This window comes from Micrasema longulum, unplaced genomic scaffold, assembly GCF_059751315.1.
Source record: "Micrasema longulum isolate JH-2025_06_02 unplaced genomic scaffold, ASM5975131v1 h1tg001896l, whole genome shotgun sequence".
Lineage (NCBI taxonomy): Eukaryota > Metazoa > Arthropoda > Insecta > Trichoptera > Brachycentridae > Micrasema > Micrasema longulum.
In genome coordinates this window covers 93945-116068 of record NW_028279070.1, presented here as the reverse complement: position 1 = coordinate 116068, position 22124 = coordinate 93945, and the positions used below count along the sequence as shown (strand labels likewise).

The 22124-nt window shown below is 31.3% G+C and overlaps 1 protein-coding gene across 2 annotated transcripts in view; it reads left to right on the top strand.

The window, feature by feature from the left end:
• The window catches only part of LOC148273609 (cubilin), an 88206-nt gene that overhangs the window by 16739 nt on the left and 49343 nt on the right, over positions 1–22124 (top strand). For both annotated transcript variants that reach the window (XM_088238434.1, XM_088238433.1), the window contains exon 2: positions 20819–21039. In XM_088238434.1, the coding sequence (XP_088094560.1) occupies positions 20819–21039 (221 nt within the window). The remainder of the gene's footprint in view (positions 1–20818; positions 21040–22124) is intronic.

Below are 22124 nucleotides of genomic sequence, written 5' to 3'. Positions count from 1 at the left end.
TTTGTTTTTAAAGTCAAACAAATAAAATCAGTAAGTAGAAGTTGGCCATCAAAAAATGCTATTTATTTGAAAATACTATTAAATGATGGAATTTTTTAAAAATTCTTTTGCTACATAAACAAGTAATAGGATTATAAACATATTAGCATTCATAATTCAATTTTCCAAAAATGGTATATTGAACATACAAGAACAGTTCATGCTGCACCAGTGGTGCAGCGTGGTGATAATTAATTACCATCCATTTTTCCGCACCCAGTAGTGCATAGGGTAATGCATTGTTAAATCAAATGCAGCGTTGTTCGATCATTTGTTACAATAAGGTAAGGTGATAAGTCTTTCGTTTCTGAGGTCAGTTCCAAAGCGAAAAAATATTGCAGCTCGAAAAAAAAATCAAAGTTAAAAAATAATATCTGACCTGCCAGGAATCGAATCCAGCAGCTCAAGAATGGTAGACGTTTAACACAACAAAACTAGGCAGACCTATCTCAACACAATTTTCATATTCATTTTTACCTGAGAGCAGACATCGAGTCGAAAACACTCCTCTAGGTTTCTGATACCATTTTACTGAAAAAATACTTTTTCATTGGCTAAAATTAAAAGATGAATAAATAAATAAAATAAGGGTAGGTACACTAAGCAATTAAAAAACAAATTAAAATTAAATTCCAAGCAAATCTTAAGGTTAAAATATAATATAAATATAAAACGTAACAATGAACATTAGTCTTGCCTTTTTATTGTGATTTTAAGCCTTACATTAAGAAGTATTAAAAAATTCTGTTTAGGTAACACTAAGCATATTTTCATGTGAATTTTCTGACTTCTTGAAATACGATTACAAAGAATTTCTCCTTAAAATACAACATTCATTCCGGAGAATGGTGCTCCTATTAAATTATGCCGCGAGTTTTCGGGAAATAAATTATAGAGAAAGCCCTGAAAATGTTCAAACAGCCCCCCGAAAGAAATGAAAATTCTTCTTAAATTTATTTTTGCACTTCGCTGATGGTGTAGAGTTTTCCGAGTTGTAAAATTACGTTTTTTTGTGCTTCTTTCATTGTCACATCAAATAACGAAGGTGTTTTTTTTTTAAAATGATATGAAATATGTTTTTACATCTGTTGAAACAATTTGAAGGAATGGTGTAATCCCTGGACTGGTACTTGAAGCGTAAGACTAGTCATCTTACCTTTATGATATAAAAATGATCAAGATACACTGCGATTGGTGCACCAATGCAGTGCCCTATGAACCATTAGGTGCGGAAAGGAAATTATTATGATGATATATAACTTGTATTAAAATGTTAATCATAATTTAATCATTCTTGCGCTTTAACTTTTTTTTGACCAATTAGCGCTTTCACTTTCTAATAGGCATCTTTAGACTAGTAACTATTGTACAGTGTAAGAATTAAACATATTAACAACAGAGATGAAGAACATTTAAGATAAGGTAATACAGAAGTCTAGGCATCTACAGGGCTTATGACCTGTCAACTGTTGGTTTAAGTGGCCACTTTACACACTGTGTAACATTTACCATTCTGCCCGTATTTGAACATCTATAGATGTTAAGAATATATTCCTTCAATTATGTCATTTGTTGATGGTTGTAAAGTTAAAGAGCTGAAACCTTTATTTATGCGGGTGAGATTCATCTAGTTGAATTATTTCACCTGCATACTAGGTAGCGCCTTAAAATATTATTTTTTCAATTTCTATACTTCTTCATGGACCAGGTGGATTTATCAACAATATTTTGAGTTTGTCCAAATTTTTGTAGACAAGGGCTAGATTCAACTCCCTTGGGAGCTGTTTATATTAACATATTACAACAGAGATGAAGAACATTTAAGAGAAGGTAATAAAGTCGGTAATTATGACATGTCAATGGCAGGTTTAAGTGCCCTGTAGCCCTGTAGATGCCTAGACTTCTATATTACCTTCTCTTAAATGTTCTACATCTCTGTTATAATATGTTCATATAAACAGTTCCCCAGGGAGTTAAATCCAGTTCTTGTTCACAAAAATTTGGACAAACTCAAAATATTGTTGATATTTATAAAATTTAAAATAATTTTAAGTTTAGACACATTTAAAAAATTCGTCGAAAGCGTAACAAAAAATAGTATTTCAATCAAACAGAGTGGGATAAAGCTATGTTGGCGATGTACTGTAAGGGAAGATTCTTTCATTTAAAAATATTACATATTTTATTGAAATGTACAGGGTTAAACTAAAGAGGTTAATAAGAGTTAGTTTTAAAATTATATCTGCCGATTTATTTTAATTCAATCGCTATTAATTTTTAATTTATTTCTATCTAAAAAATTTAATCTATCCTCTGTTGTACCTTTATGTTCTACGTGTAAAATTTTAATGTCTCTTGATTCGTCAAAACTATGATTTAAGTAATTAAAAAATGATACGTAGTTTGATATATCGTTATTGAATTTTTGCGCAATAGTAAAGATAAGGTCGAAAAATTCGAAAAAGTGGAATGTACGAATTAAAATGTTATAGTTCAGGTTAATGTTTAGGAGAAAGCCGGAGAACAATTAAACGAATACTGAAATAACTCTAATTTTCCTGCCTCCTCTTTTACAGTAGTAGCTGCTTGATTGTGGTATAATCTACCCACTTATGTAAGAGACGCCGCTTCTTCATTTACATTTAAGTCAAGATTGAAATGTCACTATCTAAATATTTAAGTTGTTCGTTTATCCTTCTTCTTTCCTCCCCATCCCCTCTTCTCTCTTCATAGAAAAGTGTTATTATTTTAATGTTTTCATTGTCTTAATTTTTGTTTTTTTTCTTTCTATAAAATAGTAAGATTTAATATTTCCATGTACTTGTAATTTTCTCAAACTAAACGGTTTGGGTAGATAGAAAGAAATTGCCTTTAGACAATATGCCCGCCTTTATATGTAAATAAACTGTATATGTATATCAAATAAATAAATAAATAAAATTAAGCTTAACAAAGAACCCTTACATACTACCCCGTATTTTGAATTTCAACTTATTTTTAAATTTACATAATTATTCATACCATTCCACTGGAATTCCACAAAAAATTGTCAATAAAAATTTCAATCAAAATTAAAAGAACTAAAATGATTTTATGAGTACGTCCCATTTTAAAAATATGAATAAGGAAGACCGGAAAAAAAATAGAAGAGAAGAAAATATATTTTTAGGTAAAGGCATTTTGAGGGGTTTCTCATTATACCGACGACATTAATTTGAAACTCTATCAGATACAGGTCAAATGCTTTGTATTATGTGAACCAGTGGCAAACGGTGACTTTTTTATGCGCAAGCATTTATTTTTCAATTTTGACCCTGCATGTACACTAGTATACGTATAAATTAAAAAATATAGACACAGCTATTTTTTTATTTGGTTTCATTTGAATACATCATTTTTCCACTTCAGCTCCTGAAAACAGAAGAATAAGTACCTACTTATTTTTAATTCAAATATTTACAAACAAGAATCCATCAATTAAACTTTAACAACAATTAGTAATTTCGCGATATATGTAGGTATATTTTACATTATTATAATACAATACATATTTGTAAAAGTTTTAAAATAAAACATTAAAATTCATTCATTATAATATTGCAACAACAATTTTAACACTGAGTCCGCTCCAATTCCTTCTAAAAATGAATAATGCCAAAAATGGACACACACACCGAGCGGAGCGTCACCAATATCACAATAAGATGGGCGAACAAAAGAACTGGTGCCATATGTCAATTATATACTACCAAAGGAAAATGGTCCTTAGGAAATAATGTTCAAAATGATATTATCCAAAGAGAGAAGCTTCAAATAATATCTGTAATCTACAAGCTTGCGCAAGAAGAAAAAAGCATTTATTTATAGATAACCGTGAGGTGTCGTTAATTGATAATAAATATAGCATCTGATTTTTAAATATGAAATATAGGGTAGACGTGTTGGGCTGAAGGAAGATATCTTGGCTTCGTATTGTTCGTGAATGAACGGGAAAAGGAAGGGTGGAGGACAGGGGTGCGGGCGGTTTCTTAGTATTTGCATAAGTGCAGTGCACTGCCAAGTAAATTCATGTGTAAATAAATTAATAATTTATAGTAAAAATATGTAAGACAAAGAAACAGGGATTTATCGTAACATTATAATCGTAATTCAATACTAGAATGAAAATATCTAGCGAGATCGACGGACAATTTTCTTATCTAATCTACGCATGCTTAATTGTCACCTTGTATATTCTGTTTTAAAACAATTGATTTTACGTTCTTTTGCAATGGAAATATATTTTCAAACCCAAAACACTGAAAGTGCATAAGGTACTGCATTGGATCATTAGCTGCAGCGTATTTTGATCATTTTTAAAACATGAAAAAAATAATATCAGTCTTAAGCTTTAGTTGCCAGTCCTGGACTCTGCAGTGTAAAAACACCATTTAAAATCAATATTTCATGTCAAAATGTCTGAAGTCGAACCCAAAACTCTTTGCATGGTAAGCAAACGTTCTGAACAATCAACCTCGAGATGGACAAAACCCTAAAAAGACTAGTGTGTGTAGGTTTAAAAAGCTTGTACATTGATTAATTTGTTTTTAACGGCTGTTTATGGCCAGATGTCGTAAGTATAAAATGTATTGGAAAATATTTACTATTTATTATGTATGTATTTTATTTCAACACTTTATTTAAATACATATATTTTGTCTCAATACATTTTTTCCCTTCAATTTAAACCGTTTATTTGAAGAAAATAATCGCTAGCTTAAAGCAACAGTGAGATATCTCTAAAGAACGTATTCTGAGATAATTGGACTTTGAAGTGTGCAAACGGTTTGTTTGAATTAAATTATTTGAAGTAGGTTATGAATACTTTATTTTCTCATTAGTAGGTTTGCTATCTAACTTCAATATTCAAACGTTCACTTAACTCATTTACCAACAAATCGGCATGTGTATTTCAAAATCGGAAACCTTAGGTTTATGTTGCTTTGGGCCAGCGAGATATTGTGTAGTAGAATTAATTTTATTTTAGTTTTACATGATATGATTTTTTAAAAATAATATCAATTAATTGAACCTGGAAGAAAAAATCTACACAATAAACCGAGTAATGGGAGAAAATTGGATGGAAAGAAGGAGAGAAAGGGGAATTTAAAATATTCAGATACCTAGTGACATTTGAACTGTGATTTAAATGTGAACAATGAACCGTACTTGACGTAAAGGGTAGATTATTCCAAAATGGAGCATCTTTTAATATAAAGTATGAGACAAACGTACAGATGACACACAAAATACATAAATTATCATTAATTTATTTATTTATAAATATACATGTATTTAAAAAATATTGGACTACGCAGTTTTTATCAGGTCATGGTAAATTTAATTAAAAATTATTTGTTTTTAATATTGTTGACTCCCCTTCGTGCTGCTGCGGATATCCTAACTAATCTTCTGAACACATCCTGTGGTCTTGTTCCTTTCCCCTTCTCTATGATTACCGAACGGAGCTTCTCGCTACTATCCGTGGCCCTGTTATAGGTCCTGTCGGATAAACAGATCTGGTGGCTTCTAAAAAGAATTTAAAGGCTTTTAAAAAGTTTTGTAATCATTTCGGCGAATTGAATTTGTCCAATCGATTTAATCCCAGTCAGTGAAGAATTCACTTTTCTCTCTTCTCAATCCAATGAAGTACATATTATGTACTTCTGGAGTACTTTCTTTCAGCGCAAAGATGCTAAGGTTACCAGATTTCGGAGAGCTCTTTCGGGCAGCTTTTTTCGTTTGACAACGACCAAATTTTCCGTGTATGTGGGCACCGCCAAGGAGACTTGTGTCCTCAGATGTGGCGTGCGGTATGTGATGGGTAAGCTGTATGTAAAAAAAAATAATAATAACGGATCCCAAATTCTATGAGGCCAAGGGCCCTGTGCTGAGTTGGGATAGAACATAATGGAAAGTAGAAGCATGTACATAATTAAACCATAATTGAGTCTTATAATTATTCAATTATATCGTTTTAAAACTTTATTATTCATGCGATTTTTTCTCTGTTTTTTATGTGTATTAGTATTATCCTTTCTTTTTCTGAAATTTATCTATCAAATATTTTTATGTACCATATACTTTATTATTATCTTATATATACTTACTTTAAAATTATTTTTATCATTTGTTTTTAACATTAATTTGTGAATACCATTTTTTTTATACGTATATATGTACATATTTTATTTTTTGTTTAAATTCTTTACAAGTTAATTACAATTTGCTTTTTAATTCAATCCCTTTTTTAATATCCGTATTTGTTTCTTTTTTACCATGTAAAGTTTCACCTTTTATTTTGCAAAGCAGTATGCTTTTATTGTTTCTACATGCATACAAAAAAATTGTGCATTTTTAAAATTAATAATTACTATGTTTGTATTTACCTGTATATTTTTTTGTAAATGCCCCTTAGACGTATTGAAAAATAAAAAAATCAAAAAAATAAATAATTGCAAAAGTAAAAATTAAATATTATTACATAAACATACATGTATTTCAATTAACATCTGGACAACACGCTTAATAGTATATAAATCTATGCAATATCTCGCAGCAATCTCCTCCAGCGGTCTCTTCCTTTCGACAAAATACAGACTGGAACACTCTTTTTGAAAATGGCTTTCGTTTTGAAGAATCAATATGTTTATCCAAGACATCAAACACTTTTGGGGCTACAAAAGAGAAATTCCTCCGAGCAAAGGTCGTGCGTGTTTTTTGGAATTAAATTATTCAAATTACAGGAAAAACTCGCGCGAGCATTCTGCTGGGATCTAGTCTTGTATCCGCATGGCCAGAAATGTGTCAATTGTCTAATGTTCAGTACCTTCATCAATTAGAACAATGTCTCAGATGGGAAAGTGTTAGTTAAAAAATATTATTTTTTGGTATGTGTATTTTTGTACATACACAAATCTGGATTTCTCCCGAGGGGGAGTAGGTATATATTTTTTATTAATATCCCTACAAAGATGAGGTAGATATGATTGCAGAATCATCTGCAGGCGATTACCAGTACTTAATTTAACTCGGAAGAGTCTTAAATACATAAAATAAAGTAAAATGCTAATTAAAAATACTTAACTTCAATATCAATACAAAGATGGCGCTCCAACACGCTAGTGAATGGTTTCTCATTTAATAAGATATATACAAAAATCAAAATGTTACCTGTGTCGATATTCGCTAATAAGCGGAATGGGAAATGTTGTAAAACGTAAAGTGGCCACTTAACCCAGCCAATGACAGACAGGTCATAAGCCCTGTAAACGCTCGAATATCCGTTATCCTGAATTTGAAAAAAATTCTACCTCATCTCTGTAGGGATATTAATAAAAAATATTAAAAAATATTGTTAAATAAACATATCTTGATGTTCTATAGAAACCATGAAAAGAGTGAATTCGTTAAAAGTCAATCTTCTAAGTGTTTTATGAACGCTTGATATTAGAGTAGGAAAAAACCTACACTACTTTATGTGCCTGTAAAAACAATAAACAAAACTTGAGAATGAAATTGTAAAATGTTTTTACTATTATAAACACATTTATCTTCCCACCTTACATACGTCGGTGTCTCTAGGGTCGTGTTTTCGTATTAATATTTGAAGAGCTCATTTCTACTTGATTTCATAAAAAAAATATACTATCGTTTAAGTTTTGTAGTCGGATTTTGAATTTGTGAACAGAATAATGATACGACATAACCATAGAAAAACGGACAATTGTGATTTTTCAAGGCGATAGTTGGTGGACCGGCAATCGATACTTGCCACTTTCTATCCCGAAAAAATACATATCACTACATTGGGAAAATTCTTATTGCTGAAGGACAAAACTTATTAATTTCATAACTAATTTCATCCTTATACCATGCTAGCGAAATCGCGGGTAAAACTAAGTAATAATATAAGTTTAAGTCGATTTGCCTTTAATAATGTATGAAATAATTTGTTAGTTAATATCTGAAAAAAAATATGAATTTTTTAAACATTAAATTTTTGTAAAAAAAACAAGAAGCATGAATAAAGTACAACGATGTTAATAATGTTGAATGTAATATAAATCTAGAGTTCGCATTGTCTAATATAAAAACTCACCGTAAAAAGCAAATTTCTATGGCAATTAAAATATAATTTTACAAATATGACACGCAACCCTTGATACACACGCAACTTTAAGGTATGAATGGCGTAAATGTATTTTTTTTTAAACTGAGGTTTTGTAACAAATATGGCCAAAGTGAAAAAGATTTTGGAGTTTATAATTAGTAATAATGTCGGGCATGAATTTTTCGGCTTAATAACTGTAACCACATTTGCCTAGTTATTTCGAATATGTACTAGAAATTTACAAAATTGACAAATTTATAAAAACACATTTAGAAATAAATGGTACCCAGGTACTTGTTGCCTACCTACCAACTTCTGTAAAGTAATAAACAACCGGTTTTGCATTTAGTTTTATTTTTATTTATCTATGTGGGCATAAAAAAATTATTTTTTTATTTATAGAACATATAAAACAAAGAAGAAATATATATATCTTACAAAAATTATACTCCATATTGTAATATTTAATGTTAACTTATCCTGAAACAAACTAGTATTTTACTATTTTGCAGAGTCATCTTAAAAAATATCATTTCCCACATAGTAATATTTAATGTTAACTTGTCGAGTAAGAAATGAGTATTTTATTATCTTGTATGGTCATCTTACGAAAAATCTATCCCATCTCTCCTGCAATCAATTTGTTTTCGTGTTCTAATAGTATCACCATAAGTCAAAATTTGCTGATTATCAAATCTTCTAAGATTAACTTCTGTTTTTATTAACCGATATCCAGAATATGTAGATTAGTCAATTCGTCACACAACTAGGAATTTTTTGAGATGAATCTTCTTGCTTTTCATAGATCTCTTTGCCGTAAACACAGTGTGGGACGAAGATCAATTGGAATGGGTTAGCTCTAAGTTCTATATATTAATCGCGTTTTAAAATAAAGTGTATTGTATACAATTATTCCTTTATTGTCCTTGTTTATATTTACAACATTGTTTTATGTTCTTTTTGTTCAGTTTATTGATCATGTATTTCTTCATATAACTGTTGTTATTGGCTTAAAAATAAATAAATATTGGCATTCTTTTTCTTATTCCTAGTGGGAAGGGTAAGTGCTATGCAAGCTCTTGACGTCACTGCGACCTGTAAAGATCTATTGTGACGGGTCCCCGTGAATAGTTCTCGCCCTCCAAGCCTAGGTCTATAAAGAGCCTGGCTACTGTGTGGAAAGCGAGAGTTTACATTTTGTTAAATCTCCCCCTCCAAGCCCAGATCCGTAAAGTATCGGGCTATTATGTAGGAGGCGAGCTTTTTAACATCCTCACGTTTAATCAGTGGTCTCTTAAGATTAACTGAAGTGAAATTATATTGTCATATTTACTGTAAGTTTTATTCTCTTGTTACAAATAAAATTGGGTAATGGAAAAATGCGTATTCAAATTAGACATTTTTACTAGAAAAAGGCAAGGGCGCCAACTAAGGGGACAGAATACCCAGGCTTGGAATTAATTCACAATGAAAAAGCAAGTATTAAAATCTCCCTTTGAATTCAACTCGAAACAATTCTCGTGCGTGAAGTATCATTTTTTGTCTATCTTTTAATTTTGTACATTATTTCCACCACAATAGATCAGCAGGCCTAATGAGCCTTCAACTCTACGGGAAATCAGATACAATGAATGTTTTTCGCGCGGTAAAAATTGGAGCATTAAATTGTACGGAAAAGTTTTCTGAAAATTTACGAAAAAATAATAAAAACGGACAAGTTTGAATGACGTATCCGGTTCAAATTAATCAACCTAGGATTTCCGGTTTGCTTGCCATGGATGGACCAATGAGAAGAACTGAATGATAGTAAGCTGAAAAGAACCTCTGACGTCACACGCAGAGTTATTTCAGAAATAAAAAGCTTTAAAAAATCGTAGCGCCGATAATTCGATATATCGTAGTTGCACTAATCAAATATGGGCCATGTGACTCGGAGCACATTCTGAGAAAATCATCAAAATACGACTTTTTTGCATAAACTAATTAATACTCCCAATCAATATATTACTTTATTGAAAAACACTGTATTTTTCTTACTTCTTTTATACACAGAAGTGTTATTTTTGGTTTTGTTTTTTTTTTTAAATCGTTGTTATCGATTTTTTCGACAATGTGCTCCGAGTTAAATGGCCCATATTTGATGTGCAACGACGATATATAAAATTAGAAAACAAAAATTGGCTTAATTTACTGGTCATTTAAAAAAGACATAAAAAAACCACTGAACTTCCTCATCACAGTTGTGATACATAGCACAAAACACTTAGGCTTGAGAAATATCACAATATTGGATTATTTTTAATGTCTTCATCGAAAATCGAACCCGAGCCTTCCGTGCGGAAGTCAAAGATTTTAGTCATTACGCTGTGGAGGCCGCAACATAATAGTGTTTATACAAGATGTCTCATTTTGGTATTAAGCTTTTGGAGTCTATAGTGTTGGCATGGCGTTTCCTTTATATTTTTTTACTTGTAATTTGCGTGCAAAGTAATGCTACGTTTGACCTTACCAACCCCACAAAATTTGTTCGAAACTTAATAACTGCCATTTAAATCATAATTATTCCAATTTGATTATGACGTTTCATTTCTAATCCCCTTACTTTTTTATATCACCCGCTTTATGGCCACTCCTAAAACGTGTTATAATCAACTCGGAAGTTTGAAAGCTCGGACATTTCAAATTGTAGTGCTTCGTAAAAAATAATGATGCGAATACCCGATGAATTTTATCATCAATTATTTTTTTCCTTTAACCAACATTTTAGTTAAAAGCTAACGCAAAAAGCACATAAAATAAGAATAAAAAAAATCAGTTATAATGTTATCCATGCAATTAGGTAGCTACACAATTAAATGTATTTGAAAAATTTTATCGGTTTAAGACCTAAAAAATAAGTTGACAGTTGTTATTATTTAAGTGTAGGTAAGTAAAATAGAAAAATAATATTTTTTTATTTTTTTTAATGCACAAAATACACAATTTTACATAAAAACAATGATATGTTTTTTATGTCCCGACTTGTTAGAAAATTCCGTGTTAAGTCGGGACTCTTCGATATATAAATCAAAAATATTTATTTACACATTAAAATAATATACAAGTTATCAAAACAATATGCAAAATAATCAAAACAATATACAAAATACTTTGTGATCGCGGACTCTTGTTAGTACTTTTTATAAGTTATCTTTTATTTTGCCGAAAATCACTCTTAAAATGATTTATTTTTCTTTAGTAGAATCAATAATAAGATATGGTATAAAGTCGTGGGGACATTCGACTAAAACTAATATTAAAATGATGCAGGGTCTACAGTATTCTATAGTTAAGCGAATTGTACCTGCAGAGATTTACGAACAAAGAAGTAATAATGATCTCCTGTACAAAACAATCAAAACTCTGCCTGTTCGAGGACTACTGTGGCTTTGCATCATTTTGGAACAATTCAATAGTAATACATTCAAGTTTCCTCTCAAACATAACCATAATACACGCTTCATGTCAAATGATGGCTTGGTGGTACCAAAAATGTGTAATAAATATGGAAACAGAACTCTCAAATATTTGGTACCTAGAATATTTAATTTATTACCAAAAGAACTTAAATTTAACTCACATTATAACAAGAGCAAAATAAGAGAGTGGCTACTCGATCAAGAGTTTATATATGAATAGTAGCTTAGGGGTAAATATTTTAATTTTTCATATACTTTCTTGTATTTAAAAAAATAAATTTATATATTATTATTTGTATAAACCTGTTTATTCTGATCTTTCCGGCTGTTAATTTTTATCTGTTATTCATTGTTTTTATAAATGTAAATAATATTATTAAGTCAGTATAAATATAATCTTCACCAACAAGCTACAAAAAGTGGCTTGGTGGGATTTTAGTTTTAGTAAAAAAATATAACAAGTGATTTTTTTTTTAAATTGTAAAAATGTATAATTTTGCTATTACCACACCCCTCACCACTCACTCCATACCTCCACAAACATAAAATGCTACTTGACATAGAGATTTGATTTATTAATTCCATATGTATTAGACTCATGTATACTTTTAAAATTATAAAATAGGATTTATATTTAATTTTCAAGTGTTTTTACTTTAATTAATATATATATTTTTTCAATTTGCAACGTATTAATAAAACAAAAAAAATATCAGTAGTCGGATTAGAAATTTCCCACCGGGACAAAAGTCCTCGAAAGAATGCAGTTATGTGTGTGAAATAGAACCAGAACCCTGGACGAGTGTTATTTGCATCGACAGCTTCTTTAAAGTACAAAACGAAAAAATAATATCGAGTACAGAAAAGTCCGCCTTGAAAAGTATTGGTTGGCGCGTTCGCTTATCATGTTTGGGGTCTCATGTTTAATTTATTGCAGGGTCGACGTTGAATTAAAACATCATGATCATCATCGTTCCCTTTCATTAACTTATGGTGCATAGGGCACTGCATTGGTAGACCAATCGCAGCGTATCTTGATCATTTTTGTTACATGAAGGTAAGATGATCAGTCTTACGCTTCAGGTACCAGACCAGGGACTATGTAATATTCTCGTGTGAAAACACCCTTTTAAATAAATATTTCATTTCAACCATTATTATTATTATTATTATTATTATGGATAACTTATATAGCGCCATTTTCGTAATAAAATACCTCAAGGGCGCTTTACAAAGTGATTTTATTGTAAAAGTTATTTAATTGAAGCTTTTAAATTTGTAATTTAATTAAAACAAATTATCTTGTTGTCACATGCTACGGATTTATTCAAATGATTTAGAGAACAAGTGGGTTTTAAGTTTTTTCCGAAACATCACTTCACTTTCACAGCCTCGCACCTCCGCTGGGAGAGCATTCCATGCCATAGGGCCTGCGACCGTAAATGCGCGTTCACTAAATTTAGTGCGCTGTTTGCGTAGAGGTATAATAACTTTTTCTCTCACCGTAGACGTAGCTAATCTAAGCGTTAGACGCCTGTCAGCTAGTTTATCTGGAATGCATAGTTCCCTTAGATATTCCGGAGAAGAGTAGTGCAGTGACTTATACATAAGCCAACAGAGTTTGTATTCGACCCTCTGTGGAAAACGTAGCCAGTGTAGTTCCCGAAGTAGTGGAATGATATGACTGAACTTAGAGATTCCGAAAATAAGTCTAGCTGCGGCATTCAATGCAAATTGAAGGCGAGTCATTTTGTTCATTGGTAGACCTGCATATATACCATTACAATAATCGACTCTAGACACTACAAACGCATTTATTAATTGACGGGCGGCATCAACCGGCAAATTTTTGCGTATGCATTTAATTTGTCTCAGCTGGTAGAAGCATGAACTTATCGTTCCACTAATTTGGGCGTCAAGAGATAGGTGAGAATTGAGATAGGGAATCGAACCCTTGACCTCTTGCACGGCAGACAAACGCGCTGATCATTAAACCACGAGACGAATGAGTGATATTTAAAAAAAAAAGTTATACAATAATTGATAAAATAACATCTTCAATCGCTTTCAAAATCAGTTTTCCGCTACTTTACAGACAAATAATAATTAATAACGTTTGTAATTTTAAGCCGGCTCTAGACGTTCTCAAATTCACATCTTATCTTATTGACTTTTAATCAACTTGTTCACATTTTGTAAATTGAACCGTAATCAAAATCTTGGCTACTATTATGAATATTACAACCTTTTGTTCGTAATATTCAAGTAAACCTGATCATCATCATCATTATTTCATGTCCGCTTCCTAGTTGGATCATTTGGTATCCACAAAGAACTTCCGTGCATCTCTATCAGCTGCTAACTTCTTTGCGTCTTCCCAAGTCAGGTTCTCGTCCCGAAGTTTTAAATAAACCGCCGACAAACAGTCAGCAGTGGACGTCAAAGACGTCGAGAACCTGATGCCTTGTAAAGTAGGCAAGCGTGGTTTAGGCTCTCAGGAGGCATTCGCAGTATATTCCCTAGCCTGCGTATTGCCTGCGCTGGACGACAGTTGTCACGGGAGTTTGCTGCGTCGGTTCTCATTTTACTTTATTCCTCACAAAGTCAAACCATCGCACATCCAAGATTATTCCGAGACACCTATTCTCAAAACTGCAAAATTTTTGCTATTTTGGTCCCTAGTGATATGCCACAATTTGCATCCGAAGAGGATAATAGGTGGGATCTCAAAAACCTGGGAGTATATGTTTCAAAAAATTGTCAGCTTTCAAAAAAAACTAAAAGTGCAGTTAGGAGTAGCAGGCGTCACATTCAACAGTATGAAGGCTGTCTTGAGATTTTTAATTCAATTTAATTCATTTATTTAAAACAACATATACCTACAATACAAACATGTATTTAATACGTAGATAATATGAAAAAGAAAAAAAAATAAGAAAGAAACAAATGTCAAAGTAGTAGGAGAATCCTGCTTCAGAAAACCCTTTCGGATACACGGAACAGATCAATATTCAGAACGATGTTGTTCAGCGTAGCGGTAGCCTTTTCAACAGGCATAAACATCGACAGGTTTGTCCTATTTATCGGAATATGAAACAATCTAGGCTGACGCTGTCTTAGGTATGTATTAAGTACATACAAACCAATGCTCATCATGATCTGAGTATTATCGACCATACCGCGCAACAATCGATAAAAATGTGTAGTCAAATACACATTCCATCTAGTCACTAAACTGCTGTAGCCAAGCATCAAGAAGCCTGGAGAAACTTGGATGGGTAGAGCTAAGGATAATATTCGCACATTTTTATGTAAAGATATCTCAGAATTTTTTTTTGAATTTTCTCTACTATAAGAAAGTACTTCAGTTCATGTGGCCCCCAAATCATTGAGCCTTTCTTGAGTTTACTTTGCACCAAGGAGTTGTAAAGAGTTTTCAGTACGTGGGTATTTTCAAAAGCCCTGGCAGTACCAAATCCTAACATCTTCAATGCATTACTACTGATTGTGTCTATGTATTCATGAAATGTCAGGGTGCTCACAAATCTACTTAAGACGCCCAGATTCTTAACATTCGATGTTCGTCTTAGATTCTGGTCATTCATTTTGTGGCAAAAAAATTGAGTTTATTGGGCCCTAGTGAAAGACGTGACCGAACACTTGGAAACATTAAACCTAAGTTTGTTACGCTTTCCCCATTTACATATATTAGATATATCCGCTTGAAGAAGGCGAAAATCGTCAAAAGTTGTCACATTTAAGAAACAATTCAAATCATCCGCAAATAACAGAAAACGCGAGTTCAAAATATTTTTTTAAATATTAATAATGAAAATAGAGAACAACAATGGATCCAGGTTAGAAGCCTTGCGGGACACCCAAAAAAGTAAAGAAACACTCTGACGCAAAAAGACTAAACGAGATATATTGGTTTCTTTTTAAGAGGTAGCTCGCCATTAATTCAACATACTATCCGAGAAACCGATCTCATACAGTTTATTTAATAAAACATCATTGTTGACAATATCAAAGTCCTTCGCTAAGTCATTATATGAACAGTTTACCCGATGTCCTGCGTATTTACTCAGTAAAAATCAAATGTCGCCAAATAACGCCTGCAAATAAACCTTAACATGTAAGTAAATAACAGTTCCACAAATATAGATGTATTAAATGATTTTAAATTAAAGATTTTGTCCATCAGGATCTCCAAAAATGACAGAATATCGAGATAAAATATAACGAATTTATTTGAGAGAAAGAGATGTTATCTAATTAGATCACTTAGAAAAACACACAAATAACATAATTTAAACAAGACGAAAAGAGACAGGGATTATCAGGCGATTATTTTCTAACCTCCGGTTACCACACAATGACTCGATAAAGTTTTTTCACACTGTATGTTTAAGATTTAATATTTTTTTTTATTTGTCAGGGTTTAAGAATAGAAATCAATTATAAATTATGCGTAAGTATGCAAAACAGTATTTTTTCACTCGTCCGAGTGTTTGATAGAGTTACTTTATTTTTAATATAAAGTAGGTGTTTATTTTATTAGAGGCGTATCGGTTTTAAAATATTTTTAATCAATACACACTTAGCCTCTGAGAGGCTTTAAAGATTACAAAAACTTAAAGCCAACAAATCTGCCATGGTTGTTTTTCCCGGTATAAATTAACCTGAGCAAAAACATTCCGTTCCCGATTAAGTCCGTACTCTCACGTGCCATTTGTCGGAAAAACAATTTATGTAAATAGGGGAGGAGGAAATTCCTCTCAGAGGCAATCGGGACCCACCCTAATACAAAGGTAAATTTTATTTTACGTTTTCGGGTGGAATTTTAAGGTGAAGCGGAGGTAATCTGAGAGCATATTTATAGCGAGAGGATTCTAGTTTTTAAATTTAATTAAAAGCAGGACTTCGGCGAAACGTGATTAAAGGTAGGGGGATACGCTGTTTTGTTTTGTCGCGTTCGTCGCTAAAATACTTGATATTGACTGACAATTAGTTTGGTGTGCCAAAAATAATTAAAATCAGAAGGGTATTTTTTGACAAACAACTACGGTCATTTTATTACCGGACAAAACCTTATAAATGTACGAAAAATTATTTCGAATTAAAAGCATTTTAAAAACACCTCTAATGTTAAAACCGGAGTTCACTGTTCACACAGAGTATCCTTAAACAAAGAAAACGAACTCAAAGAATACTTTCTCCATACATTATATTTTACATCAGTAGTTTTTAACCTGTGGGTCGCGACCCCCAGGGGGTAGCAAAGCCTTGTATAGTGGGTCGCACTCGCATGTCAGGCAAAAATCAGTAAAAACAGGGGTTTTAGGTCATAAACTATGGTAAAAATTCCAACATTTTATCAAAACGGCTATGCCTGATAATTTTAATATACAAGATAAACAATTTGTCGAATCGTGGTTCTATTTTTGCGAAACAAATATTTTTATTTTTATTTAATTAGTGTTTTTGTCCACCTTGCAAAGAGAAAGTTAGTTTTCATTGGTCATATTCAGAGATTCTATTACCAGCTCTGGATTTTTTTATTTTCTTTTCATCCAGAAGTCTTCTTCTGCAAATTAATCTAATTTTAAGCATGCTGTCAACACAGAAATCTTTACAATCTAAAGATCTTACTGCTGACGGCCCGCTGCGTTTGCTCCTACTTTGCACATAGTTTTCCAATTATTTATAAATTGGTCTTAATAGAAATAAAATAATCGTTATCGTTAAAATCACTGACATACGAGTACGAGACATATAGATTTTTTTTATTGGTGAAGGAGTTGCGTGTTCAAAAAGGTTGAACAACACTGGTTAACATACTGATTATATTTTGGAGATGTTTAATATTATTAATATTTATATCCAGACATCTTTATTTAAAAGGGTGTTTTCACCCTAGAATACTTCATAGTCCCTGAATTGGTACCTTAGGCCTAAGACTGATAATCTCACCTTCATGTAACAAAAATGATCAAGATACGCTGCGATCGGTGAAACAATGCAATTCTCTATACACCATTAGGTTTTGAAAGGGAATGGTGATTATGATTCATTTATTATTTTTTGTAATCTCACCGGAAATCGATCCCGGAATCCTCCATGTGTAAAGCTAGCGCCTTAGTAGCTATTATAACACGAGGGCCGACATTATTTTATTTATTTATTTACTTCTTTATTTGTTTATTTATTAGTGTATACATAAATACATTTAACAAAATAGGGTTCTATTACAAAATTATGTAATAATATAATAACAATATATCTATACATATTACACAGTTTATACAATTTTCTAAAATCATAAACCATTGATTTGTTTGATTTGTTTGTATAATACTAACTGTCTCCTGGTAGGAACCCAGGGATTCTAAACCATTTTAAAAAATATATATAAAAAAAATAAAAATAATAATAATTTAAAAACTAAAACAATTTATACATGCTTTAAAACTTATAAAAAGTATATTGCACATATTTTGAGACATAACTCCAAACTCTTGGGGTGAGTTAGTACGAGTAATTAATTAACACAAACAGATGAGTGTATCACTACAAATATTGTATGGGATCAGAAACAAAATAATAATTTTAAAAAATAAATATATGGCACATCAACATAGTGAACAGCAAACTCAAACATTCGGAAAATCATCAAGGAGTTTCCTACTCAAATCCCTCCTACTAAGGAAAATCCAGTCTTCAACCTCTTGAATAAAGTTCTTATCCTAGAAACATTGAACGTATTATCAATATTTATGTGTGTAAATATAACAAACATGCTTTTAAACTTCTGGGCTATTAAGTAAGTTCTCTAGACTAACAATGATTATATGTGTCACTTAAAATGTTATTTATTTAATAAATTAATTTTGTTGTGCATCAGTGGAAGAAAACAGATTCGAAATTGCTTGGCTTTTCAAAAAACGCCCATTAAAAAAACCCTAATGTTTATTGACGCGCAACAACAAGAAAAAAAAATCTATCCAAAAAATTTAAGTGGCTTGGACCCTTTGCGCTCTTGTAAACTTTGTGGTTTGGCTGTTGTTTTATTTTCATTACGCGAGAACCTCAAATATTTTTTTTAACAGAAGATAATTTTGTTTCTTAATCCTCTGAAACCTGAATTAAATCTAGCAATTGGAAAACATGCTTGATATAGGATAATTGTTTGTGAATTTTCTATGTTTTTCTTATACTTTTTTGCTAAAGTTTAGAAGTTATTGCTACGTTAATTTGAATTGAAAATTTATCTGATAAACGGTAATATGTCAAATTATGAGGTACATAATATATTTTATTGTATATAAAATAATTTTCGTACATTTTTACTGGTGTGGAAAATAAATACCAGTTGCTTTAATTCATCCGCAAAAAAAAGCATCCATAAAGAATTATATAAATTTAACAAAAATATGTCACAGGCCAGTTATTATTAACAAGCGTCGAACTGTCAAATGTTAATGGCGGGGTTTCTATTTTTTGTAAGGAGGTCGCGTATTAAAAGAAAAACACTGTCGTATAGCAAACCAAGCGGACAAAAAATGACGTCATAGAAAAGATTGCCAGGAATAAGAAAACAAAATTCCTCCAGGAAACAAGGGTTATTTTAATTCATTTAACGGCTTTAACCTTTAACAAAATTGAAAAAAAAAACAAAACACAAAATTCAAAACACTTGTGTATAGAAACAAAATGTTCAAAATTAATATAAATCCATATGTAAAAACAATGGAAAATATAAACAACTTGTTTAGTAAACCCAGTCACATCCGGATTTACAGTGGTCGGTATTAGCAAGATGACATTATAAAATAAATATTTTGAAGTATGAATTTTTAAATAAAAAACATTAAAAACCAAAACTCGAGAAAACAAGAGTGTTGAGTGAGTAGCTAGCTCTGCGTTCTGCAAAAGTAAACAAGCATTCCGTTTATTTTTCAGTTTTATAACGAATGTTCACTGAACGCCACAAGTCAAGTCTTTTAAAAATTAGTTTTTAACAAATAAAATTCCCTCAGCCGTCAAATTTTTGAGGAAATAATAATGTTCATTATTTTTAATAAAATCATAACAAAGCAGTTTTTAATTTCAAACAACAACAAAAAGGAGTAAATATTTTTTGTTGACCCCTTAAAAATATTTATGTTCTGTTGTGTTTCATTGTAATAAAATAATTAGCACCAGAGACACCCTAACTTAATTAATGGGTACCAGGATAAAAACCTCCAATTTTAGGTCAACGGGTCCGCAATATTACTATTTGTGATAGTAATAATGATAATCTTAATTTGGAATTGAAAAAAAAAATACATTCATATTGTACATAATATTATAATATACAATAAAAAAATATTTAACTTTAATCCCAAAGTACTATGTACAAAGTATTATGGTATTAAAACAAATTTTGTCCCAATAGTAGTTTTTCATTGGGTGCTCAGACATTAGTTTTAATTACAAATCAAATAAAAGAGTATATACATAATACTGTATATGTATCAAATAATGAACAAAAATTATTTTGTTTTTGATGCTTTGAAAAATTTTACAAAAAACGAACTCCACAAAACTAGAAAAAATGGTTAAAAAAATACTTTTTTAAAGTAGGAAAATAGAGAAAAATAATACAAATAAAACTAAAAAATAGCCATTTACTTGAATATATTTTAAACATAGAAAAAAAATACATATACATGTATAAATAGTCTGTGCTCATAAATGTAATCAAATAAAAATAAAACAAAGCAAATCGAAAATTTCAATTCATATCTACAGAAAAAAATATACTAAAAAACTAAAATAATAGAAAAATTATATTAAATTAAATTGAATTTTTTTATTTATTTATTTTTGAACGGATTTAGTTCATTCAAAATATGGCAAACATATATACTTATAAAACATACAGGTAGAATTGAAATACAATACAAAGAAACGAAAATTAAAGCTAATATATATTTTTTTCAAATCTATCAATGTAGGTAATCCCATACCAAGAAAGATGGAATTTGTATGTGTATGGTGTGGTATCCGTAGGGTATTGCTCCCGTAGGCAACACAGCAAGAAGCGACAGTGACGTTGAATCATCACGCGATTCAAATTGATTGACAGGTATACCCATAAATTAACCAATTTCTGTTTTTCCAGGTGAAGCAAAACATGACCACTGTAACAAGACTGTGGACATCTACGAAGATGTCAGCTCACCGGAAGTGACTGCCGAGACATTCGGGAAACCAATGACGTGCTCCTACCGCTTCCGGTCCTTCCGGGGCTCGCCGAAAGACTGGATCCTGAGAATTCGGTTTAAGAAATTTAAAGTTGGCACTCTGGTCAATTCCTCTACGTGCCATATGGGATACATGCAGGTATTTAAAAAAAACTTTTAATACAAGAAAAATTTAGTAATAAGTTTTTTGATTTCCAATTCTGTATCCGGATAGAAATATTTTGTTTCGGAGAAATAAAATAGATCCACCTCACCGCAAGTACTAAATTAGTCAAATAGGAAAGGTTCGCAAAACGTGTAAAAAACCCTGTTTATTTACGGAAAAATCAAGCTTACCCCAATACAGATATTCACAACCTTTTGACCCACGACCTTCATGCTAGCCTAATATAGACAAACAGTACCCTTTCTGTGACCCTTTGTAAATATTGGAGTACGTTTAAAGGGACGCTTAGACCACTAATTTCCCGTATAGGGACCTACATTTCAAATGTGCTGGTCCAATTGATTTTCCTTTGGTCATAATAAATCTTCTCTTAGACCTTTTGGTAGAACGAAAAAATTCCTACTAAGCATTTATTTAGTAAAAAGTCTTAATTAAAATTCTAAGCAAACCTTTTTGATTGATAAAAAATTGTTTTCATGTTCATTTTGTAGAGTTTGGAAAGTTGCATTTTTAAGACATTTAAAAAAAAACTTGATTCATTGATACATGTAAATTCATCACCATCATTTTCCTAAACGCTCCCAGCGGTGCATAGAGCGCTCCATTGGTAATCTTATTACAGCTTTCTGGATCATTTATGCTAAATATTAAGAACAGTAATCGTCCTCGCCTTTTGGGTGCTAGCACAGGAATAAATCTGGGTCATGGGTCTAAAAGGGCCAATGTCAGATTATTATTTTTATATATGTGGTCGTGTTTTTTTTATTGAAAATATTTTTTAACACCTTAAACCGTTAATTATAACGTGAAAAAATAGCCGTAAAATTATTCTGCCGTAATGTGATTTACGACATTGACCCTTTTAGACCTAAACCTCAGAAATATTGCAGTGTAAAACCATGTTTAAAAGCAATATTTCATGACTACCCTGCTAGAAATCGAACCTACGACTTCAAGTATAACAGTCGAACGCGGCAACCATTTTAATACAAGGCGGAATTTTCTCCACTAAATCTTATTCATTTCTTTTTTGGTATAAATAAATATTTGCGATTTTA